We start from the raw sequence: 27,065 nt of genomic DNA on the forward strand, positions 1-27,065 counted from the left end.
ATAAAATAAGCATTTTCTACTTTTTGGGTGAGTTTTTTAAACAAACTAGCACAAAATGTTTAAGAAATTTTCCTTAAAAAAAAATACTTCCATCAAAGAAAATAGCTAAATCTTTCTTGTCAAAGAATGATCCCAAAAATATTCTTGTTTAAAATAATTAACTTAATTTATATAGAAATGATGTAAGATTAAATTTGATCGCTATTTTATATTTAATTTAATCCTTCAAATAATTTTATTATCAATATTTTCTTTTAACCCTTTCGTTATTCACTTTAACACTCTAAATTATTTTTCGTATCAATTTTTTTTAGTTAAGCCTTCTAATTAACTTAAACAAATTCCTAAGTGATAGTATATTTCGAACCATTTTTTTTTTACTTTGCACTTTACCATTAGTTTATCATCCAAGACTGTAACTTGCATCTTAAACCTTACCACCTTACCACCTACCCGTAAGTTGGTCCTTTCCATGATCACGTTCTTGCTTCGTTCTCTAGTTTAGACATCCAACATATCTATCATAAAGCTATTAACTTATTGTCATTGATAAAGTAACAAGCATATATCATTATTTGTCTCCATTAACCATCTTCCTCATGAACTCATATTTTCGTCAAACACCATCCTTTAAAAGAAGTTAGAATAGCATGTTTTAATTGAAACACCATCCTTTATAATTAATATCATGTTAAAAAAGTCAAAGAAAGGATTGTTGACTTAGGGTATGCATAATCTACATTTATACCCAAAATAAATCATGTTTTACCACAACAGAAAGAAAATCATGTTCCACTAAAAAACGACATCAGAAGATCACATTACTGCCATCAAATCAAACAAAGTACAATTATCACAGCTGCTGAAGTACGTCTAGCCACCAGTCATAGTTGACTAGATCCCTTCTCTCAGTTTTTTATTTTTTCACATGCCATATTTGGTGAAAATGAAAGAAATAGACTAAATAAAAATAAGAAAAATAAAATGAATGCTCCCCTTGGTTCAGCAAAAATATGAGTGGAAAAATAAGTTTACTTATTTGTTTCGAAAGAAATTATCAGACGATAAATAAGAAGAGTGAGAACTTTCTTTTTTTATTTTTTTTGCAATTTTGTGAAAAAATAAACGAAAAATAAGTTATATAAGCCTATATTAGAATGGTTTAACAAAGATGATAGTACGGATTTGAATGTTTATTCAAATAAAACTTATTGTATTTGAATGTCATTCATTTTTATTCGAATGAAAAGTTAGTGTACTAAAAAACAAAAATAAAAAATAGTAGATCAAATGAAAAAAGAAAAAAAAAGATATTGACTGTAGCAGACAGAAATCAATTATCTTGTTAGTATTAAAATATGACACAATCAATTGAAAATAGTGAATAACCGATTAAAGTTGGTAAGAAATCAATAATATTGAAAATCTTATTATTTGAGCGAGGAAATAAAAATACATTGGTCTCCCACTTTTTTTTTTTCCTTTTTTTTTCTAGCTCACCAAAACAGTAAAATTATTCATTCTTTTTTCTATTTGTCCTTTCTCTCTTCATTTCTATTCTACCAGACCAGTAATTTGATTACATTACAAAAATGTAATTGTATTTTAATTTTTTTTATAAAAACTTTTATTTAAGTGTTTTAAAACATTAAAACAAATCAGTCCAGATAGGTATTTAACATATGCAAATGTTAGAGATTTGAAATTATCTAATAAACTAGTAATCCCGGTGGCTTTTGAAGAATTTGTAACCGTTATTATAAGAAAAATTACCCATGTATGTAAACATTTTCTTCGTACAAATATGATGATTGCGGTAAAATTAAAAAAATTATTTCTATTTATAATTATTTAAAGTAGGCAAAAACTTAGGTATTTGTTCTCCAAAAATTATTTTTAGAGATAAAATATACTTATAATTATTTATTATAAATAAAACCTACAATGCCATTATCATACAACTCATATAATAGACAAATAAGTCTTTATAAACAAATTAATATAAAATAAATATTTATCTATAATTTTTAACTTTTATGTATCATTTTATGTCAATTTTTTTATAGTATGTATGATGTTTTATATTACTAATAATTTTTATAAATATATAATTCGTTAATACAAACTAATTGATTTTATAAAAGATATATTTGTTTTATAATTCATTCTGAGTTGGTTTATATTTAAAAGATGTATTTAAATACATTTTTAATATTTAAAATACAATTTCATTTCATTTTGATTCTTTAAAAAAATCATTGTTGATTTTAATTCTCATAAATTTTAATTTTGTTAAATAGTTTCTTTCAATGTTTAGTACTGATATCAGATATGTCTAATCATATTAAATATATTATATTAAGTATTTGTTATATAGTGGAGATTGTTCTTAAAATTTATCAAAGTTGAAACTAATAAAAAAAAAGTAAGGAGCTAATTAAATCATATTTATATATCTTAAGAACATATTTTACCTTGAAATGAAGAATTAAAAAAATATATATATACAGAATATTAAAACTCAAAAAAGATGAAATATATTTAATAAGAGTATACAAAAATGATTTACTAACTTTAGTCCGTTAAATTTTTTATACTATTCCATAAGTATTTATAAAATAAATAAAATATATTTTTTCATCCTCAACTCTTCTTTATCTCTTTTTTATTGGGGCGATTTACTTTTAAACGTCTTAATTTGTTTTTTAAACTTTTTTAGGAATTTCTTTTCACTTTTACGACAATTTTTTATAACGGTTAAATAAAATATATAGAGTGAAGTGTCTTTTTTTTCCAATTATTAATTATAAAGTTAAAACTCTCAATATTTACTTGTATTTTGATTAAAAAAAATATTGAAAGTGTATAGATAATATTAATAGATGATTACTTCCTAAAATGGGTACTAAAATTTATAATATAATAGTAAATATTAATCGTCAAATCCTATTATAAATTATCAAAATTAAATTAACAAGTGAGTTTTTTATAATAATAATAATAATAATAGTAATAGTAATAATAATAATAATAAATATTATAAGAAGAAAAAAAGACAAGAGACTCTTTTAAGTGATCATGCAAATTTAATTTTTTGTAATTAACATATAATTATATTTCTCTAGTTTACATTTTTATTTTCACATAAAAAAAATATTTCTGTAACACTGTGAGTTTAGATATTTTAATTTGACTATGTGATTAAATGATTTTGTGTTGCTATAAATGTTGTTTTAAAACTCTAATGTCAAGGGACTCTAAGAATTAGGAGGTTCCTAAGATTGTCTCGTGTATAATTGAGTTGGTTCAATCTTTAAATAGTATATAAGGTTCTTAAAGCATAAATTTCATAAATTCATGTTTTAAAAGATCCTAGAGAAAAGTTCTATAAGAATCCAAATCTTTCTTTCCCTTGTTTCTTACAGAAATCCTTCATTTATTCCTTCCTGTAGCCAATTCAGTTAGCTATTTGGAGAATTTGAGCTTTCGGGGTTGGAAGTCTCAAGTCAGAGGTTGTGTGAAATTCTTCTTCCATTTCTTTTCTCCTTGGAGCAACTATAAGTAAAGGAAGCTTGTAATTTGTTGATTTTTGCTTATAGTTGATGTTCTTTGTTGAATTCTTCTATTGATTATTGTTTTATATTGAAATTTGAAAGGAGAGGATGATGTTGTTGAGTTGTGGTTTTAGTTAAATTTTGAAAGAAATTTGGTGATCCTTGATTAATAGTGGTTGCATGTTGTATATCAAGTAGTTTTCGAGTTGTTTATGGGGCTTGTATGTTGTTTTATGTATTGCATGTTATTGGGTTACTAGTTTTCAAGTGGAATTGGGCATTTTGGGTTTCTACAAAGTGCAAAATTTGGTATCGCATCGGGCACGCCTTCAAGGTATCAAGCATGGGTTCAACTAGTGATTTTATCTTATTCACGTTGGGCGTAGAATTGGTGGCGTCGAGCATGATGAGAGAGAATCACCTTAGATTGAATTCACGCCAAGCATAAGTTGAATGTCATTGAGCATGGAGAGAATAGTCTCTAATTGAAATCTCGTCGGGCGCTAATGTAGTGGCATTAATCGTGGATCTAGTTGAGGCCCTTTGCCTGATTAGGGTCGGGCATGGGATTTTTCCATGTCAAGCGCATGAGAGTATTGGTGGTGGGGTACTCCATAGATGTTAGTGGCTAGAAGAGTAGTAATTGACTCAGAATGTTTTAAGAGGGTATTCCTCAAGAAGCATTTTCCTGCGAACGTGAGGCACACTTAAGAGACAAAGTTTATGAGGTTGCACTAGGGGAGCTTGTCGGCATCGAAGTATGCCATGAGATTTGAGCATTTGGCTCATTTCTACAAACAAGTCATTTTTTAGGCTTAAGAGTGTAGAAAAATTATTGAGTGATTGAGGCATGATCTAAAAAGAGTGGTGGTACTGATGGTCATCATTGAATTCTTGACCTTGGTGGAGAAGGCAAAGGTGGTGGAGGGACTTTAGGGAGGTAGTCAAGTTGTGAAGACTATTGAGGGGTTAGTTGGGTCTAAGAGGAGTGGCAATTAGAGGAAGTCTTATGATAGACCTCGGTCTCAACAAGGGGGTTCTGTCACAAGGAAGCATTTTGATGCAAATAGAAAAAGGAGTTCATGGTGTGAAGTGCTATAAATTTGGAGGTCCTTATATAGTTGGAGATTGCACAACTACTACTTCGAGATGTTTTTAGTGTATTAAGTTTGGGCATGTGAGACCCCCTTCCCTCCTTTTTCCTTTTCTTCACTCTCACTCACTCAAGGCACTCTCTTTTCTCTCTAGACTCTCACTCTCATTCCCTCATTTTCGGAATTCTTCTTTGGTGGCTGTGGTGTTTTAGGTGCTGATTGTGGTGTGGGAATTTAGCTGAAGTTCTCCTTCTCCGTTGGTCTCCGTTCGTTCTCCATTCCTTCTCCTTTGTCTCTTTCCGGAAGCTCGGATTCCTTACATCGAGGTAAGGGAAGCTAGGTCTTTAGCTGTTTGGGTTGAAAATGAATTCCTAAACTCATGGTATGGTTGAGTTATGTTGATTGATGAGCTGTTGTGGTGAAAAATGGAGTTTTGGAGTTTTCGGGGTTTTGAAGAAATTTGGGGTTTTTCTTTGATTTGAAGTTGCATGTTGAAAATGAGGTGTTTTTCTTGATGCTTGATGAAAATGTGGGCTTTTGGATGGATTGCATGTTGGTTTTCTGGTGGATTTTACAGGATTTGGTGAAGTTTTTCGAAAGTTGTGGGTTGTTGCTGAGCTTCGTGCTGGGCGCTGTTCTTCGCGCCGGGCGCGTGACCACCAGGGGGCTCCATTTAGGCAAGCCCGTCGGGCGCAAATGTGTGTGCGCCGGGCGAGCTTGAGAATGTGAGCCTCTGGATGGCCCATGCCGGGCGTGACTTGGACCGCACCGGGCACGATATCAGTTGTGACATGTTTTGGGTTTTCTGGTGCTGCGCTGGGCGCGGAGACTCCTTGGGAGTCTCTGCCATGGGGGCGCCAGGCGCAATTTGAATTGCGCTGGGCGCGAGACCTTGGGAGGTCTCTGCCTTCCCCGCGTTGGGCGCGGATTAGGGCACGCCAGGCGCGTGAGACTCTTTAGAGTGTCTACCTGGGTTGCGCTGGGCGCAATTTGTATTGCGCCATGCTCGAGGGAGCCTTGGGCTCTCTGGATGGGTCATGCCGGGCGCGGGCACTCTTGCACCGGGCGCGCTGACCCCCTGGTGCTCTCTGGTTGTGCCACGTCAGGTGCGACCAGGAGTGCACCGGGCGTGGAGGTGATGTTGAGCCATATGCTGTTAGATGTTGTGAAATGCTGAAGGATGTTATTTCATGCTGAGCTGGGCCGTTATTGATGATTATTAATGCTGAATTAAAATATTACTGTATTGTAGACTGTTGAGCTGAGTTGTGAGTAGTAAGTTGTGTTGTATACTACTTAATTGTGCTGTATGCTGATTTGTGATGAAGATTTTCACAATCTCTCCACTTGGCAAGCGGACCAAGTTTCGATGTAGTATTTAAGTATCGTCCTTAGGGATTTGAGAATTTATTAATTCTTACTCTAATGATCCAATAAAAGACATTGATATGATTGAAAGTGAATTAATGTGATGTAAAATAAAACGATAATGTAAAATTTATAAGAACAATTATAAGAAGTGAGGATTGGACTCAGGAGTACTTGCTAAATCTTAAATCTTCTTAAAATAAATATGATTTCAATTTCATGACTTCCACGTTCATTTAGTAATTCAACAAGATCCCTCAAAGTTGAATCCTAAAGTGATTAATCTAAAACATGATTCCTCTATGTTTTGAAATTAACACTTTGCATTAAGAACAATGGCTTGAACAAGGTGACTAAACAAATCAAGTCTATTCCTAAAGCAAGAGATGTTTAGGTGCAAGATTCAGTTCGGGTTTTTTAAAACGTTTTCCAACCGGATTCAAAAACCAAAAATCATACAACGGGTGATCAAGCCGATATAAGCATTAAGAGAAGAATCAAACACAAGTAATGAAAATGAAATGCATATATATATTTAAGAAGAAGAAGAGTTAGTAGTTACATCCATACCAATCATCAAAGATTTAGCCCCTCATGGCCATTCACAAGATCAAAGGAGTGGAAGAAGAAATTACAAAGGAAGAGATGAAGAAAAGGAGTTGATCCTCGTTCCCAAGTGATCCAGCCTCCAAATCTTCGTTCCCACTCTGTTCTTTCTTCCTCCTGTGCTCCCAGCTCTTGTTTTTCTCTTTGTTTTCGTCTCCCCCCTTCCTTTTCTCTCTCCCCTGCCCTTTTATAAGTGCTAGAATTAAAACAGAGTAGGCAGGAAAGAGAAGAATCCGCTCAGCGCCTTGAAACGGCTGAGCGATTTGAAGAATTCTTCACCATGAAGTAATCTGAAGGGCTGAGCCGTTCAAATCCGCTGAGCGCCTGAGAGATTCTTCACTGTTAAGCAAGCACAAGGGGCTGGGCGCTTCTTATCCGTTGAACGCCTAGGAGGCAGAGAGCACTCCTTCTTCCAGGGCCAAAACCGCTCAGCGCCTTAGAGTGGTTGAGCGCCTCTCCTTTGTTGCATTTGTTGAGCTCTCTGGCTTGAAAGCGCTCAGCCGTTTCAAGGCGCTCAGCCGTTTGCCTCTAGATTTCAAAAACTACAAAATAAGAGGAAAATCTGATCAAAAACTCATCACTCCATGTAATAATGTAAATTAAGAGTCCCTCTTTAATTCTAAGTATATATAGACCAAAATTATATCAATATGTACAAAAAGTGTGCTAGATAAGTGTCTCTAATTTAAATTTCATCAAACTAATTAGACACTTATCAATTTGTTGGGCTGTGTTTTGAGCTGTGTTAGCTGGGTTGTAAGTTGTTTAGCTGCACTGTGTTATGATGTGAGCTGTATATTGTTGTGCTATAAGTTGTTAAGCTGAGCTGTATGATGTTTTGCCACTAAGTGGTGTTGTTATAGCCGCTAAGTCGGTGCTGTTATTGCAGCTAAGCGGTGCTGTTATAGCCACTAGAGTGGTGCTGATTATTGCTGCTATGCAGTGTTGATATTACCGCTTTGCGGTGCTGATATTTGTTGAATGCTGTGATGTAGTATAAGCTGGTTGAGGTACTGATAGCTGTAGCTGTTTACCATTCATATTGTTATATATGCATGTTGATTTCTTTTCACTAGCTTACCCTTTTGTTGTTTTCATGTGTTTGGACTGTGATGATCATACTTTGTATGGGAGCAGAGCAGGGATAGGTGAGTGGCTGGTGGTAAGTCTGCAGCTGACAGATAGAGTTGATCCTCTTGGATGTCTTGTATTTTTAGCTACTTGGTGTAGTATGGATCGATGTATTTTGTACATTTTAACTCTATCCAGACTTGGATCTTGTATATATATATATATTCTAGACACTATATGTATACACTTGTTCCTTTCTGTGTGGTGTTTCTGGTGTGTTGTGTTGTGTGTAGTGACCAGTCGGGTCGTTACAGGGCATATAACACAAGATTTTATAGAGAGGACTACTCAGACTATGTAGGCCGAGTTTTTGCTTTGACTAATGCTAAAACTTCCACTTAATCAAATCTAGTGAAAGGGAAGGGCAAGACAACTTGTAAGGATGTTTCTATCATGTTTGACTTGGGTGTTACACACTCCTTATCTTTGTTGATTATGTAAGGAAGTTGAAGCTAGATGTAGATTCTTTGGATGTGAATTTGGTAGTAACTACACATACTTCTACTTTCGTGATTACATTTGAGTTGAGATTTTTTAGGCAATATTATAAGGTGAATTTTATTTGTTTGCCTTTGGTGGGGTTAGATATGATTTTGGGGATAGACTATTATCTACTAACCATGTGTTGATCAATTGTGCCAAAAAGCAGTTGATCTTCATTGATGGTGATAGAGATAGTTTGATCTCTGCCAAACAAGTTGAGGAGTTAATGAAGGAAGGAGTTGAGTGTTTCTTATTCTTATCCTCCCTAAGTGTAGAGAGTGAACATTTGTTGAAGGCAATAGATGTGGTGAAGGATTTTTCAAGGGTTTTTCCTGGTGAAGTTCTAGGATTATCTTCTAGGAGGGAATTGGAGTTTTGGATTGATCTAATTCCATGTGCAGGACCAGTATCAATAGTTTCATACAAGATGGCTCCCCTTTTAGAAATAACATTTAGTAACATTTAGTAAAAGTTATACTGATGTCATTTGATCTCTCCTTTTTAGAAATATATATATATATATATATATATATATATATATATTATTCATGAATCAATGATTTTTACTATAATAAATACGTAAATAAATGTAACACAAAATTTTTATTAAAACAAAATTTTTCATCATAAATATTAGATTTTTATATACTCTTATGAAAGTAATTTCATAAAATATATAAATAAAAATATTTAAAAAAAACATTTCTTAAAAATGTTAATCTTTTTAAGATAACAAATCAATTTTCAAATTCATGATAAAGTAAAAATAATTTTGATATTACTCCTTCTTAGTCTTTTCATTTGATTTTTTTTTTTGTCATATCAATTTTTTTTATGATAATTCTCTTTCATCCCTTTCTAATAAATATATTTGTAAATTTTTTTAGTAGTTAAAATTTTACTATCATACACACATTATATATATATATATATATATATATAGGAGGAAAGATTCATTTATTCTAAAAGTAATCTTTAGACTGATTTTGTTTAATAACTCATATTCTACATCAAATTTTAATAATTCAACTGTTGAATTTAAAATTCTTAATGTATAAATTAAGTTTACAAAATTTTAAAAACTTAAAAATCATTAGATAATTTATTTTATTAATTTAAATTGATAAATAATCATAAAATTATTTTATATGTTAATTTGAATTTCTTTTTAATTTATAGACTTAATTTATATGTTAAATATATGTGTGTGAGAGAGAAAAAGAGAGAGAGAGAGTATGACGAGCTCAAGGAAGAACCTATAACAAGTTGTGTAGTTTCTATCTAACGCAGGCATGCTACCAAGATATAACGTTTTCTAAAAATAATAATATGTGATTGAAATTTGAACAGCGATACGAGACCTTTCGCTTAACTTCCACATGGTTTTTGGCTCCTTTGAGATTATCAAAGTCAACACCTACTACTAATAATAATAATAATGAACCTATAATATATAATTTATAATATATATATATATAACAGTGATAATCTAATTTAGTATATATAATTTTTTATAACAACTTTCAAATTATTTTTTATTATTTCTCTTACACTAATTTATTTTTTTTTACTTTTAATAAATTTTTAATTAATTAATAATCATTTATTTTTTTATTTTTAAATAATAGACACTTGGTGCCTCACTGGCGAGGGCGTGCTCGAAAGTGGATTTGTTGTGGATATTTGACAAGGAACGATGTCATGGCCATTTTTTGGTAACTATGGCACAGCCTTTGACTGCTCGTGAAGTTTTGAAAAATTATACCACTGCAAATCATTTATTTCAATATACGTCAACACATTTTTTTTTCTGTGCCTCGTGTCAATTCAACATACGTCAACATAAGGGATAACATATTATTTTTTTAATTAAACTATTTAAAGTTTAAATTTTAATTTTAAATATGAAAAATATATTTTTAAAATTTCTTTTAAAAAATATAAAAAATTAACGCTCCAAAATCAATTGGTATATGGATTTAATTTAAATAAATTCTCAAATTGTCATTTATATTTATACTAATTATAAAAGAGAAATTTCTCATTTTATATACACAAATTTTAGACAATTATTTTTGTAATTACCTCTCATATTAGTCTTTCCTTTTTTCACATTTTTATTTTTTATTTTTATTACTTTTTAAAATTATTCAAAGGCTATCTTTATAATTACAATTACTCGATAGTTGTCAATATTTATTATCATTAACTTTTACTTTTATTTATAAAAAAAAATTACGCGAAGGTAAGGAATACTTTTTTACAGTAATATATAATAAAATTATTGGTTTTTTAAAATAAAACCATACCCACGATTATTTGTAATTCATTGACACGATGTTTTCTAGCAAGAATAATTAAGAATTTTCTTTGTTTAACGATACATTTTCTTGGACGCTGAAACCATTCTATGGTTTTGACTTAGATTAAAATAAAAGAGTTGACTTTTGATAGTTAAAAAGTCTATTGAAGGGTGCAAGTGGGGAATTTTTTATGTAAATAATATTGTTTTTTAAAAATTTTACAAAAGTAACGTCTGTGCAACTTTATTTATTGAACGATAACTAATTACTGTTTATGCTCAGAATTCACTTTCTTGGGAACCAAATTTTGAGCTTCAATATTTTTTTTTGTTCTTAGAATTCGGTTCCCGGGAAACCGAATTCTGAGTTATTTTAATTTATTTTTTTTCGGGTTTGTGGCCCATTTTGGGCAAATATTGGAAGTAGAACGGACCGTTCCGGAAACAGAATGGGTCGTTCTGCTTAAACACACAGAGTCTTTTTTTTTTAAATAAAAACGGACTAAGAACGGGTCATTCCAGAGGTAAGGTTTTATGCATAAGTTGACCTCTGAAACGGCCTGTTTGAAAGAATGATTTTAGTTATTTTTTTTAAGCAGGAACGGCCCGTTCTTATTTTAGAACGGCACGTTCCAGAATAAAAATTTAAACATATTTTTTTAATTTGGAACGGTCTTGGAACGACCCGTTCCAGAAGACGTTTTTAGGCATAAAACGTTGGGTTGGAACGGGCGGTTCTGGTTTTGGAACGGGCCGTTCTGGACAAACAGTGAATCCGCTGCTTTTCCTATAAATAGGCCCTCTACCCTTCATTCCCTCCACACGATTTCAGCTTACCTTCATTCCTTTATTCCTTCCGTCTACCCCTTTTGATTCACTTTTTTAGAATCACGTTCATTTCCTATAAACCTTTCATAAAATGACTTCTTCAATCTACGTTATTGTTCATTCTGATGGTTCCATTAACCAATGTTCGAATGAAGCAATCACCTTCTCCACTCTATCTGCAAAATTAGTTCGTATCAAGAGAGGAATTACTCTAGAAAGGCTACAAAGAGTCATCCACACAAAGCTACATCGACAAGATTCTGAGAGGGTGGCTAGCATACATTTTCGGTACCCTATTAGACTTGGCCTAGGGGTTAGTAACTATACTTGTGTTGAGTTGACGGATGATGAAGACGTTGAGGCACTTTTCAATGTTCACGATTCTAATCAACTTCAATCAGGTATTGAATTATAGTCTACATTTACTACAATTGAATCACATGCACCACAAGTTTCACCTTCACGTTCACCTTACGAAATTTATCAAAGTTACCAGAACACTAACCCATCTGGCCCTTCTTATGATATCCCCTCCAACTACGACATTGAGTCATACACACAGTTTTTAACTGGTCCAATCATGGACCTTAATCAAATACCTTCTCAACCATTTGACCAAGCTACACCTTCTGCTTCTCAACCCAATGTTCAAACCAACATTGAAGATCATCTTGTTGTTGGTCTCCCAACAGAAAATGTCTTTGATCCTTTTAGCGAGGACGAAGACGAAATTCTCTCTACACATCAAGATGATGATGAAGAAACCCTCCCAGTTCCAAATAATCCACCACTAGAAACAGTAGCCATATACAACCCACCTCCACACTTTTTTGAGTTTCCTAATGAAATCCAACAAGACACTGAGTATAGCCATTTGTTGGAGCGTGATATAGTTGTGTATCCACCTAGAACACTATTTGTTGGCCAACGCTTCTAAACAAAAGAACAAATGCAGGACGCCATAAATAGATTTCACATTGTCAACCATTGCACTTACAAGGTTAAACACTCAAGCACTAGTAGGCTTGTTATGGAATGCGTTCACCACGACTGTGCCTGGAGATGTCGTGGTATATTGTTTACCAGGGAACAACATTGGGAAATCATGATCCTTGAGGGCCCTCACACATGTGTTTCCCCACTTATCTCCCAAGATCATAATAAATTGGGATCACAAATGATTGCTCAAATCATTGTTGAAATTATTGAGGTTGATCCATCGACATCCATTTCAACCATCATAGCCCACATCAAGTCCACCATGGGTTATACAATTAGTTACAGAAAGGGATGGTTGGTCAAGCAACATGCCATTGAGAATATCTTTGGAAACTGGGAGGAGTCGTACAACAAGTTACCAGGTATGTTGCAAGCAATGCAAATGTATGTTCCAGGTTTTATTTGGAAATTAAATACGCAACCGGCTTACCAAGGTGGCTTATTGGACGAGGGGAGTGTTATATTCAAAAGGTTATTTTGGACCTTTAAACCATGCATTGATGGTTTTGCTTTCTGCAAACCAATTGTACAAGTGGATGGTACCTTTTCATACGGGAGATACAAAGGTACGCTATTGGTCGCAGTTGCGCAAGATGGTCGCAACAACATAATTCCTATTGCATTTGTTGTTGTTGAAGGTGAAACTAGTGATGCATGTTTTTTTTTCCTTAAGAACTTAAGGCGGTATGTAACACCGCAAGATGAGTTGTGCCTTATTTCTGATCGTCATGAGGCTATTCGAAGTGCATACTCAAGTAATGGAAGTGGCTGGACGGAAAACAATTTTGTCCATGTCTATTGTATTCGACATATTGCACAAAATTTCATGCGACGATTTAAAAATGCAGCACTGAAGAAGGATGTCGTCAATATGAGTAATTTTCTCATTACTTTTTTAAACCATTTGATTATTACTTTTCATTATTTAAAAAAAAATTTTGCAGCCTACGGGATGACTAAACCTAGATTCTTTTACTATTACAACATAGTAAGAGATACTAATGTTGAAGCAACTCAATGATTAGACAACATTCCTAGGGAAAAATGGATACTTGCATGGGACAATGGACGACGTTGGGGGCACATGATAACAAACCTAGCTGAGTCAATTAATTCCATATTGAAGAAAACACGAAATTTGTCAATTTGTTCCATGGTAATGGCGACATACACACGTTGCAACAAGTTTTTCGTTCAAAGAGGTAGGGAAGTGGATGCAATGATTAATGGTGGACATGTCTACTCGAAAATTGCAAATAAAACTATTCAAGATGCACTGTCTAAGGCAAATACACATAGAGTTATCACCTTTGACAGATCAAGCAGTAGATTTCTAGTGGAATAAGGCTAAACCCTAAACCCTAAACCCTAAACCCTAAATCCTAAACAGTTGAGAGATTTGCAATAAGGCTTGATGAATTGTGGTGTGATTGTGGCAAGTTCCAGAAAGTTCATATCCCTTGCTCACATGTACTTGTTTCATGCACATCACGACTATCAAAGCTACATATCTCCCATATATACCTTACAATAAGTTGCAAAGGTATACGAAGGACAGTTTGGAGAGCTTCGACATGAAGATTATTGGCCTACTTACACTGGTCCAACTTTGTGGCCAAATCCAGAACTGAAGAGAACTTCCAAGGGTCAACCAAAGTTCACCAGGATTAGAACAAAGATGGATATTAGAGAACAACATGGTCATGTAAAAAATTGTTCTTATTGTCACAGTCCTGGTCACACTAGGAAGACATGTCCGAATATTAGTCATGGATGTAGTTCCTGCCACCATTGATATTTATTGTTGTAATCAGTTGAAATAAATTTATTTAGTTATGTAATATTAAAGTTAATTACTTGGTGTTAGTGTCGGATACTACATTGTGTTTGTGTTGAAATCGTATATTGTGTTCGCTATAATGCTTATAATTATAATAGTTTATAACCTTCTTAGTGCATTAAATGTAAAAATGCATAACATTAAAATTCATATTACATTGATAAAGAGACATAGTACATTAAAATAAAAAAACAATAACATTAACATAAAGTAATTTATATATATTTTTCAATCTCCGTAATGGTGTTCAGTTCCACAACGAGGGAGACGTCTATTACAGCCTGGATTACGCCGTGGAGGTTGTTGCTCAGAAGGAATTGTGATAGACCATGGGCCAAGGGCCCAGTTACCAGAGCTATGGCTAGAAGAATACAGGAAGAGTTGGACCTTGTGAAGACTAGTGGGCTTGTCAAGCCCAAGGTATTCTTCACTTGGAATGCTCTATCATGAAGAGAAGGCCTAGTTCTACTTGTGTATATTGTACAGTTTATACATAGTCTCTTGTATAAGTTATTTTTGCATTTGTATTTGTGAGGCACTTTATTTGCTTTTTCTAGTGTTTGTATATTATTTTTAAGGTAGATTACTTGGAGAGTTTAACTCCATTTAACATCCCTAGTTGATACATTCATTTTGTATTTTTTCAGTAGGGAAAAAGGGGTGGCATTTAGCAAAGCTAGGGAGTGTGTTTAGAAATTGGGCCTGAGTTGAGCCTAGGCAAAATTTTGCATATTGGACTCATTTTGCTCCTAATTTTTCATAGATTTGATTTAGCTAGGTCTCATCATCATATGATGAACCTAACTAAACCAAATCAAGAATTTTTAAATTAAATCATGGAGCAATTTGAACCAAGGCCGCCTAGCTCATCTTCTTCCTCCTTGGCCGAATTTCTAAGCTACACCTCTAGGTTTTTGAAGCTTGCCTTGCAAGTTTCTAAACCTTAGTAGGTTAAGCTTACCTTACCATGGTTCTTAAGTGAACCATGGTCAAGGTTAGCTTCTCCTACAAGCTTGCTAAACCGTGGGAAGTTAAGCTTACCTTACCATGGTTCCTAGTGAACCATGGTTAAGGTTAGCTTTTCCTAGAAGCTACCTCTCCCTATATATTTGTAATTACCTCTCATGTACTCACTTTTGAACATTTTGAGAATAGAAATCAGATTTCTCTCTCACTCAAGAGTCCCCAAAACCGTAGAGAACTCTCTCTCTAAGGTTTCTCTCAAAGGTTCTTCTACCTTTGACTTGGTTCCTCAAGCTTCTACAACAAGCTAAGAGTAACCAAATCACTTCAAGTACTTCTACTCCATTGGAGCTTGCTTCAAGGAGTTTTGGACTTCATTCCAAGGTTTCCTCAAGAGTTTCTTCGGTCCTTGCATGGAGAACTTGAAGAATCAACATTCTTCTCCAAGTAGCTCCATCATCTAGAAGCTACCTCTCCCTATATATTTGTAATTACCTCTCATGTACTCACTTTTGAACATTTTGAGAATAGAAATCAGATTTCTCTCTCACTCAAGAGTCCCCAAAACCGTAGAGAACTCTCTCTCTAAGGTTGCTCTCAAAGGTTCTTCTACCTTTGACTTGGTTCCTCAAACTTCTACAACAAGCTAAGAGTAATCGAATCACTTCAAGTACTTCTACTCCATTGGAGCTTGCTTCAAGGAGTTTCGGACTTCATTCCAAGGTTTCCTCAAGAGTTTCTTCGGTCCTTGCATGGAGAACTTGAAGAATCAACATTCTTCTCCAAGTAGCTCCATCAATTTGGTTCATCATCAACCACCGGATGTTGAAATGGTGCTGAAGAACTTCCAGGTTCATTACCGAATTCTGGTCGGTAAAGAGATCGCATGTATGATTGTGCTGAAGATGGAGTTCTAAAATCTACTCCAAATAAATTTGTAAAAAAATCCTCTGAAGTTGTTGCAAATGAATGTCGTCTATCAATTATGTTTTCTTCAGGAGTGACGTAGTGAGGATTTGATACATGCTGACGAGTCTCTTCATGCGATCGCATGGAAGTTGCACCAGTCTCAAATGTTGTGGAAGTCCTTCGTTGTTGATGGGTCCTTGGATCTTGTAGTAGTCGTGGCACAGATAAAAAATAAATGGAATTGGCCATGTACCATTCCATGTATTCTCGTGTGTGAAACAGAGGGCCTTGCATTGGATGACCCATCAATGTATGTTCACGTCTATTGTTCCATATGTCGATCCATTGAGCATGTCTTGTAACCCAATTTTCATCTTGTCTTCCCCTCATGTCAATGTTGTGCAGGTTATCTAAATTATTCGTTGGAGAAGGGACATCCTGGAAGAGACGAAATTTCAATTTCACTCTATCAGATTGGTGCCATTCAACAATTGCAAAACAAATAATGGAGGTACATGATGTCCATAGCTGAGCATCTGTATATGCTTGCATCGGTATTGTTGTTTGCAACACTGCATATGGAGCCCATAAAAACTACAAAAAAAATTAAACTTTGTTAGTTAACATAATATGCTATACAAAAGAAAATAAAAAAAAATAATAAAACTTTGATTTTAAAGAGTTACCTGATCATTCTGAATGTGATCAAACCTTGATCTATATCCAACAACATCATTATGAGGTACATTTTGAAAGTTTAAAACTCTGCCCCCGCTCCATTTACATACTAGAAGGAATGTTGATGGTATCCTGGAAATAGGCGCAATATATGGCATGCGATGTCATGCCCAAGACTGTAACAAAGATGCACAACCACCCATTGTTTTGCTACTAACATTTGTAGCTCTACACATTTTCATATATAACATAGCCAAACAAGCCGACCCCCAATTATATCGTCTTGTTCTTCTAAGATTTATTAATAAAGATAAATACATAAGATGTACCTTATTGCCTGTTTTGTCAGGCATCAAAACACCTCTTATTAATCCTAATATATATGCTCTACAATGTGCATGAAGTTGTTCTTGAGATGGTTCCTCTGGTAATTCTAACATATTTTCTCTTAACCACTTTAACTTAATCATAGAGCCAATTAGTGACTCACCTTTAATTGGCACGATTCCGAGATACGTGGAGCACATTTCCTCCCAGTCATATAATGTTGGGCCAATGACTGGTAAACCATCAACTCTTAGGCCAAGTTGAAGTGCAACATCCTCCAGTGTTATGGTGCACTCTCCTGTTGGAAAATGGAAGGTATGAGTCTCAGATCTCCATCTTTCAACCAAAGTTGTGATTAATGTGTGATCCACTTTCAGATGTCTGAGATTTGCAACCCCAGAAAAACCAACTTCCTCTAGTATAGGAACAATTAGAGGGTGGGGTTCTGGCATTGAATGACAGTAAGAGCAAATAATATTCTCAGTCTCCTGCAATAATTAACAAAATTAGTACTAATTTGTTACAAGTTCGTTGAAATTTAAAGTAAATAACGAAAGTGCTAAACTTACCGTTCTACCAATAAAGGCAGACCTATGCTCATTTTGCTTCCACAATAACATTTTTGATATTTGATTAATGAAAATCGAACCAAAAAAAGAATTTATTACTATGAAGGTGATTCAGAAGCAGTACAGGGAAGGAATAAAGGAATGAAACTGAGCTGAAACCATGTGGAGAGAATGAAGGGTAGGGGGCCTATTTATAGGAAAAGCAGCGTATTCACTGTTTGCCCAGAACGGGCCGTTCCAAACCACGTTTTAATTCCTAAAAACGTCTTCTGGAACGGGGCGTTTCAAGGCCGTTCCAAATTCAAAAAAATGTTTAAATTTCTATTCTGGAACGGGCCGTTCTAAAACAAGAACGGCTCGTTCCAGCTTAAAAAAAATAACTAAAATCATTTTTAAAACGGGTCATTTCAAAAGTCAACTTATGCGTAAAATCTTAACTCTAGAACGGCCCGTTCTTAGCCCGTTTTTATTTCAAAAAAAACTGTGTGTTTAAGCATAACGACCCGTTATGCTTTCGGAACGGACCGTTCCACTTACAACATTTGCTCAAAATGGGTCACAAACCCAGAAAAAAAAAATTTAAAACAACTCAGAATTCAGTTTCCCGAAAACCGAATTCTGAGGATGAACAGTAATTAGTTCTAATTCAATAAATAAACTTGCACAGATATTACTTTTGTAATTTTTTTTAAAAAAAATATTATTTACGCAAAAAAATGCTGCAAGTGGGGGGTGAGGCGAGGCTTATAAATCAACCTCCAAATATTCAACGCATAAGTTCTTTTCTGACGGTGGTAAACTTGAAGAGTATGTCATTGCCGACGTCACTTGCACTTGTTTTGGTGTTTAGGGATGCCTTCTATGCATTTTGGATATAAATAAAATATACTCATATTCCTTTTTCTATTCATATTTTAAATATGGGGCGGAATCAAACTAAACCATTATTATTTCAAAAGTGTTGCACCCATTCTTATTTATTGGCTTTAATTATTATCAAACTATCTAATAAATTTTGACACCGGATCTGGCTCATCTATTTTTAATTTTAGTTTTATCTGCAAGTTGATATTAATGTTTACTCTCATAGCCAATTCAAGGATAAAACTATCAAGTTCAAGATTTAGATTTGTCAAAAAAAAGTATATTATTAATTTATAAAATAAAAAGGTCATAATATATATATATATATATATATATATATATATTAAAATCTTAATAAATAGTCCTCTTAATTAAAACAAAAATTTCCCTTAAAATTCTTTGAGATTCCTTAATTATTGAGTTAATTTATTAACCATTTATTTAATTTATCGTCTTTATTATTGTTGTTAACATTTATTATCATCACTACAATTACTATCATCATTATTTATTATCATTTATATTATTATTTATGTTATTGTCATGACAGTTACACCAGTGATAGTAATAAATTAAATTAAGATTGGTTTCAACCTTTTTATTAGAAAATAGATAAATAGAATTTGATTTCAAAGTCTAATAGGATTGTTAGAAGATAATAAAATTATTGGGATGCAATCAGAGTCTCAAGTCTTTAGAACATAAGGATAGACACATATTTTCATTGTTAAGAGGTCTTTTGATAGATGATCAAAAGTAAAATTAAATCTCATATCCTTAGAACATAAGGATAGGCACAAGTTTATATGTCTCCATTGTTAAGAAACTTTTTAGATGATGATCAAAAACAATGTCATAAGAACTCAGGTCCAAACTAAACAATATCTTATCCATGCGAAGATGTATGTGTGTATGTGAACCCCCTTACACAACAAACATACTTAGAACATAAGGATAGACATGGGTTTAAATACACACATATGTCTCCATTATTAAGAAACTTTTTAGGTGATAATTAAAAACAAAATCATAAGAACTTATACTCAAAATAGATAATATCTTACTAATGTGAAAACGTATGTGTGTGAACCCCCTGACACAACAAAAACAAATGTATGAAAAAAGTATGACACTTTTGCACATTGAAAACTAGAAGTTTGAGTGGATCTGACATAGAGATTTGAAGAAAAATTGATTAAAAACTAATATGAAATTTAAAGTTATTTAGTTTAAGCAAAACATAAAAGAATATTGTTTATACACTATAACTCATATATATATATATATATATATATATATATATATATATATATATATATAAACTAATATGAAATTTAAAGTTATTTAGTTTAAGCAAAACATAAAAGAATATTGTTTATACACTATAACTCATATATATATATATATATATATATATATATATATATATATATATATATATATATATATATGAGGAATGCTAATGTACTCTCACCTATTTTTTAGTAGGAGTATGTTAGCAACTTACACCAAAATTTTAGGACAAGAAAATCACTCATTTCTTTTTAATTTAGTTAATTTGTATAAAAGATATTATAATAATTTAATTTTATTTAAATGAAAATAAAATATTTTCTCTCTCTTATTAACTTCATTCTCTAAGTCATTTCTCTCTCTTATTAAATTCTTTCTCCAACTCATTTCTCTTTCTTATTAAATTCTTTCTCTAACTTATTTATCTCTCCTATTAAATTATTTCTTTAACTCATTTCTCTCTCATCTCTTATGATGTCTCCCCTCTCTCTCTCTGAACAAATAAAAATTAATTAATAGAAAAAATAAATGAATTAGAGAATAAAATTAATAAGAGAGAGAAAATATTTTATTTTCATTTAAAATTAAATTAAATTACTATAATATCTTTTATACGAATTAACCAAATCAAAAGAAATAAGTGATTTTTTTGTCCTAAAATTTTGGTGTAGGTTGCTAACATACTCCTACTAAAAAATAGGTGAGAGTACATTAACATTCCCTTATATATATATATATATATATATATATATATATATATATATATATATATATATATATATATATATATATTTGATACTCCATTCTTATAAAATAAAATTGATGTAATATATACATTTCAAAATATATTAAAATATGAATATTTTGATTACCTTCAAATTGTAACAAAATTTGACATAAACATAAAATGATATGAACTTTCAATCTAACAATTGAATTTACAAAATTTATATTTAATATAATATTATTAAGCAGTGTAATACTTAATAAAAGTTACGTCGGTATTATTATAACCCTCCTTTATATATATTTATATATATTAAACTTGATCTTATTTTAACTTAAAGTAAAAAAGAAACTTAATTTGATCATAATTCTTCAATGAAATTTATTCATAGACAAGTCAATCATACTTACTCTAATAAAAGCGTTTAGATTTCATACTAGTCCACATAATTAATGAAATGATATAATCATCTTGCTGTAAAAAAGAAATTGAAAAAAAAAATAACCTAATGAGTTTGTTTGATTCAAATTAAAGAAAAAATTAAATTAAAAATAAAATTACTGTCTTACACTTATATTTAGGATAACAACATACAAAAAATTATTGTAAAGATTTGACGCAACTAATTGTGATTATTCCTAAAGGATTAAACATGAAAAAGATAAGCGTATATAATCTATTGTAGGATAGAAAGCTTGATAAAATCAATTATAATTTATAGTAATATTTAATTTTTTTCTTGCTTTAATTTTTTTATTGATAATAGTAAACTAAAATAATGTGTAAATTTTGAAAGATGAATGTTTTCGGCATTTTAGAGGCTATAATTTTAATGAGATAAAATAACTTAATTATTCATGTTAATTTGACTTAATAATATATAGTTATAGATTATGCATCATTTTCTAGCCAAAATCTTAGAAAGTGCTAGAACAAGATCTTGAATGATATGTTAAGTGACAACTTCGTATACAAACTAAAAATCAAACTCCAATCTTTCAAACTGTACTAATAACCTTTTAATTAATTACAAGTTAACGTATTAGGTGAACCGAAAATTTGTTTCAATATTGAATGTTAAAATATTATAATTCTTATTTGTGTATAATATATTCTGATTGACTTGATATAATTCATATTAGAGCAAATAAAAACTAACTTGATATAATATATATTAGTGAGTAAATAAAAACTGATACAAGCATAAGCAAAATTATAGATGATGTTGATGCCAAAATATGTACAAAGCTTTAGAAATCATTCGGAAAGCTATAGATTAGCACGTGATTTATCTTGAAACATCTATCCCTGTCGTCTCCATGCCCAAAATAAATACGAAGCATCAATTTTGAAACCTTTCAACTCCCACAAGCTAAGCACTCTTCACGGTTAGTTAAAGAGCACACCATCTGTGCTATTTTTGTATTATCATCATCCTCCACTTTAGAATTTTCCTGCATTCACAGCAAAAATATTTCATATAAAAATGTGCAAAAACATTTTCACATAAATTGATCATAATGAATTGTTCTTACTTTGAGAGCAGTGGTATCAACGGTGAACTTAATAGCATCGACTGCAGCACGTGATCGGAGATAATACATTCCAGTCTTTAGACCCTTTAATACCACAAAAAACAAAAACAAAAAAAACACAACATTGCTCAACAAACAGTTGGCATAGAAAACCCCAACAGTGTGTGTAAAGAATAATGACAATCAGCAAGAAAACAAAATAGACAAGATAAAACAATTAAACCCAACTATATTTGTAAATAACTGATCTATCTCACTTCACAAAAAGCAAAAGTCCTGTGTTAGTTTTTAACTTCCTTCAATAGAGATGTTGCTACCTTGGACCATGCATAGAAATGTAGGGAAGTCAGCTTTCCGAAGTTGGGTTGATCCAGATGAATATTTAAGCTTTGACTCTGATCTATGTAGCATCCTCGATCAACAGCCATATCTACCAATGTCCTTTGTTTGATCTCCCAGACAGTTCTGCTCATACAAAATTTAGTTAGAGTGAACACATTGAAACAAAATTTTGGTTATTCAAAAAATCATAAGTCTCATACTTGTATATAGCCTTCAGTTCATGAGGTATTTCTGGAATGTTCTGAACTGAGCCATCTTTATAGATAATCTGATTCTTTAATGTAGGAGACCAAAGTCCCATTTCAGTCAAGTCATGTAGAAGATGCTTGTTCACAACAACAAATTCACCACTAGAAACATAGAAACAAACAGATATCATATAAGACATGCTCGTAGGATAATAAAACACCAATACAGAATAGCATGGGGATGGAAAAGCATACCTTAAAACTCTACGACCGTATATATTTGAAGTATATGGCTCAAAACACTCGTTATTTCCAAGAATCTGGCTAGTAGATGCAGTGGGCATAGGAGCCACGAGAAGTGAATTTCTCACGCCGTTCTTTGCTATCATCTCACGAAGTGCATCCCAATCCCAACGATTTGAGGGCGTCACTCCCCACATGTCCGGCTGCAGAATTCCCTGGACAGTACAAAAATCACTTGAGCAAATAGAAATATCTTGATGCCTAGATTACTAACTTTAGACCTTGAAATTAAGTTGCCCATGCAGGTGCATAGGTGTGTGGCACTGCATCAGATAAAAACTACACTAAAAATCTACTTGCGCTTAGGACTTCAATCGGAGGGAATTGAAAGCCACTAAAGTTTATATACCTTGCTTATAGGACTACCACTATATGTCTCATAGGGACCTTCTTTTGCAGCCAAATCAGATGAAGTCTTTAGAGCATGATAGTATATAGTCTCAAATATCTCCTTGTTTAACTGCTGAGCCTGCATTAATATCCAAGTAAACTGTCAGACTGAAGTGCATCTAAAACAAATATAAACAGCAGCACAGGCAAGACTTACCTCTGGTGAATCAAATGCCATGCCAAGTAGAATGAAAGTATCAGCAAGACCCTGTACTCCAATACCAATGGGTCTGTGCCGTAAGTTTGACCGTTTTGCATTTTCAACTGGGTAGTAATTAACATCAATTACTTTGTTCAGGTTTGTTGTGACTATGGAAGTAATCTGTCATCAGGCACAAAGATAAAAGCATAAAATCATCACCGGTGTAACTATATACAATGATAATTTCAAGGCAAAATGGACATATTAAAACACAAAATATAAGTTATTGTTAACTAGAACTTTACCTCTCCTAGTTTATCAAAGTCAAAATATCGATTTCCAGAGCCTGAGCTTCCAACAAGCTTGGATGGATGAGACTCCATTGGCACACCCTGAATTAAGGAGAAAAACATTTAAATCAGGAAAAATAAAATGGTCCAAAACCAAATCATGTGAGCTAAATACATGGAGAATGCAAAATCTGTCATACCTTTTCCCTTACATATCGTGGTAGTGCAATTGATGCCAGATTGCACACAGCAGTTTCAGCTGGACTGGAATACTCGATTATTTCGGTACACAAGTTTGATGATTTAATTGTACCCAAATTCTGTTGGTTGCTTTTTCTATTGCAAGAATCCTAGGATAAGGGAAAACGCAGGATTTATTCAACAGGAGAAATCAATAAATAAAAAATCCAACGTAGCAAGCAGAGACGTGTAAAAAAATTAAAAATAAAAAATAAATAAAATAAAATAAAATAAAAATAATTTTTTTTTAAATAATAATAATAGTAATAAATCCAAGCAAGTCACCTTAAAAAGCATGTAAGGGGTCCCGGTTTCTATCTGTGACTTCAGAATTTCAAACCAGAGGCTCTGTGCCTGGACAACCTTCTTTGCTTTTCCCTGCATTATAAAATATATGCTGTAAAACCAACGCTCATAAATAATAAGTAAAATCACTGAAGAAAAAAACTGCAAAAATGGGCCTACAGGGGAATGTTGAACTTACTTCTTTCTCATATCTATGGTAAAGCTCTTCAAATTCCTCACCCCAGCAATCTGCCAAACCTGGTGCTTCATTGGGGCAAAACAAAGACCACTGTCCGTTACTCTGAACTCTTTCCATAAAGAGATCGGGCACCCAAAGAGCATAAAACAGATCACGTGCACGATGCTCTTCCTGCAAACATAACATCAATAAACGGTGGTAAGAATAAATAATTCTCAAACAACTCATTGAAGGCAATTAAAGTACATTATCACCACCACCTTTAAGCTCACCCAATCATACCTTTCCTTGATTTTTTCTTAAATCCAAGAACTCAAACATATCAGCATGCCATGGCTCCAGGTACACAGCAAATGCACCTACAAATAAAGCATAATCATATATATCAGGAAAAATTTACAGGGAGCCATTAAACATGAGAATTGCTTACAATTACAAATAATATACCTTTCCTCTTGCCTCCTCCTTGATCAACATACCGGGCAGTATCATTGAACACACGCAACATTGGAACAACACCATTGGAAGTCCCATTTGTACCACGAATATAACTTCCAGTGGCACGTATGTTGTGAACAGAGACACCAATTCCTCCAGCTGATTTGCTGATGATAGCACACTCCTTCAAAGTTTCATATATCCCCTCTATACTATCATCTTTCATGCACACAAGGAAGCAACTACTCAACTGCCAATTCACATGAACAATCGCTTAGACAAGACCCCAGATCATCAATTCACTAATGCATTATTACAAAAAGGTAAAAAGAAAGAAAAGGCACATACTTATATAAAATAAATAAATAAAAATAAAAAAATAGTAACATAAAATATAATCACATACTTGAGGCCTAGGTGTTCCGGCATTGAAAAGAGTTGGAGATGCATGGGTGAACCATCTTTGGGACATCATGTGGTAAGTTTTGACAACAGAATCTATGTCATCCTTGTGAATTCCAACAGCGACCCTCATCAACATGTGCTGAGGCCTTTCCACAACCTTTCCATTAACCTTCAAGAGGTACGACCTCTCAAGGGTTTTGAACCCAAAATAATCATAGTCAAAGTCCCTGTCATAGATTATCTCGCTGTCTAAGCGAGCAGCATTCTACAACCAAACAATTAAAAAATAGAATATTACTTCCCCACGTACAGAAGAACAACATCAAAACAGAACTTCAAGCATACCATGCCATTAATCACATAAAATCAACAACAGTACTCTTACAATTATGAAACGTGTAACGAATCTAAAAGAATGCCAACGATGCAAAAACTTATTGCATGCTTTGAGACTACCAAGGTGTGGGACAATCTACACATCGAGTTATCAATTTCATGTCATGTGGAAATTAATTGAAATTTGGAATTATGGGCACATAGTGGTAGTAAAACATGTAACAATTTCTCCCTAAAATGCATGTATAGTGATTAAAAGGTACCTTCATAATAATCTCATAGATATCGTCCGCGATCAGAGGAGCCTTCAACCCAGATCTCTCATTAAAATGATTGTACATGATCTTAATCCTGAATCCACCACAATTTCAAGTTTCAACCACACTAAAACAACAAATTAGAAACTGAATTATCATTTGAGTCACACTTACGTCTCCGAGAACGACTTCTTGGTGTTCTTGTGCAGGTTGGAAACAGCGATCCTAGCAGCCAACTGCAACAAACGAAATTGACTTACAGTAACCGACCCAAAACACAAACCCTAGAAACACACACGATACCGCAATTCAACCGATTAACCACAAATCGACGAAATTGTAGAAATAGAAAAGGAAAATAAACTAACGCAAGCATAGTCGGGGTGGTTAGCGGTCATGGCGGCGGCGGTTTCAGCGGCCAATTCGTCGAGTTGACTGGTGGTGACGCCTCTGTAGACGCCAGCGCAGACTTTCTGAGCGACGAGAACGGCGTCGCAGTGATCGGTGCTCAAGCCATAACTAAGCTTCTTAAGGCGCGCGGTGATTTTGTCGAAGTGAACCGCTTCTTGGCGACCGTCCCTCTTGACGACGTACATCTTGTGTTCTCTGCCTCCGGTGGGTTGCGATTACGAATCTGAACTGAATAATAGGTTTGGCGCGTGTTTGAGAAGGGACAGTGGCGTCAATATATAGGGGAGGGAAGGAGGGTTTGAAATTAGGGTTGGAGGGTCGGTTTGATTTTGAAAATTTCCCGCCAGATTGGTTTTGAAACGCCTTTTCTTGCGTTGTGGTTTGAACTTTGAAGGCGATGGTGTGAGTTGTGTGGGTGGGTGGGTGGCGGGTAATTGAGGGTGGAGCTGGCTGTGGGACCCACTGCGTGCTTTACGCTTGGTTTTAAATTTTAATTACAATTGCAAGTGATGATGGAGGACAAACTACGCGCCATCTCTCTATTGGGCCTCGTTGGCTACAACCGTTGGATTTATGGGCCTAAATGCTTGGACGGCTGTTACGTAAGCCTTCTTCGGCACTTTTCTTTTCCGGTGTTAACTTCTTTCGGGGTTTTATTCAGCTACAGTATAATATAATCCCATCCCATGTGCCCCACGCTACGAGGGTGTTCGGATTAGTTTGTCAATAAATTGCGCCAAGACAAAGAATTTCTGTTGATAAAGGGTTT

At 33.4% G+C, this 27,065-nt stretch overlaps 2 protein-coding genes across 2 annotated transcripts; one reads left to right on the top strand and one right to left on the bottom strand.

The window, feature by feature from the left end:
- The first annotated feature begins 12,315 nt into the window (after positions 1–12,315).
- On the top strand, positions 12,316–13,386 carry LOC145949409 (uncharacterized). Its single transcript, XM_083059369.1, has 2 exons — positions 12,316–13,240; positions 13,310–13,386. Exons 1-2 carry the CDS (start codon positions 12,316–12,318, stop codon positions 13,384–13,386), a joined length of 1,002 nt encoding a protein of 333 aa, XP_082915495.1.
- An 8,287-nt stretch (positions 13,387–21,673) lies between these two features.
- On the bottom strand, positions 21,674–26,708 carry LOC109797689 (ribonucleoside-diphosphate reductase large subunit). The gene is made up of 17 exons (XM_020357800.3): positions 26,254–26,708; positions 26,060–26,121; positions 25,892–25,979; positions 25,294–25,557; positions 24,897–25,137; positions 24,732–24,808; positions 24,450–24,620; positions 24,251–24,343; positions 23,926–24,075; positions 23,741–23,827; positions 23,451–23,615; positions 23,253–23,372; positions 22,856–23,058; positions 22,613–22,762; positions 22,388–22,535; positions 22,071–22,154; positions 21,674–21,989 (listed from the first exon to the last, which is right to left on the bottom strand). The coding sequence occupies exons 1-17, from the start codon at positions 26,479–26,481 to the stop codon at positions 21,894–21,896; spliced, it is 2,427 nt and encodes an 808-aa protein (XP_020213389.1). The 5' UTR covers positions 26,482–26,708; the 3' UTR covers positions 21,674–21,893.
- Between the last annotated feature and the right edge of the window lie 357 nt (positions 26,709–27,065).

Source organism: Cajanus cajan, chromosome 6 (assembly GCF_000230855.2).
Source record: "Cajanus cajan strain Asha chromosome 6, NIPB_CcT2T_4, whole genome shotgun sequence".
NCBI lineage: Eukaryota > Viridiplantae > Streptophyta > Magnoliopsida > Fabales > Fabaceae > Cajanus > Cajanus cajan.

Bases quoted from the DNA above. Each gene is read 5' to 3' on its own strand.
- LOC145949409 (XM_083059369.1), top strand. From the start codon at position 12,316: ATGCAGGACGCCATAAATAGATTTCACATTGTCAACCATTGCACTTAC. The intron at 13,241-13,309 runs GTAATTTTCTCA...AAAATTTTGCAG, and splicing joins GAAGGATGTCGTCAATATGA to CCTACGGGATGACTAAACCT.
- LOC109797689 (XM_020357800.3), bottom strand. From the start codon at position 26,481: ATGTACGTCGTCAAGAGGGACGGTCGCCAAGAAGCGGTTCACTTCGAC. The intron at 25,138-25,293 runs GTATGTGATTAT...GTGAATTGGCAG, and splicing joins CCGGAACACCTAGGCCTCAA to TTGAGTAGTTGCTTCCTTGT. The intron at 24,344-24,449 runs GTAAGTTCAACA...TTTATAATGCAG, and splicing joins ACCATAGATATGAGAAAGAA to GGAAAAGCAAAGAAGGTTGT.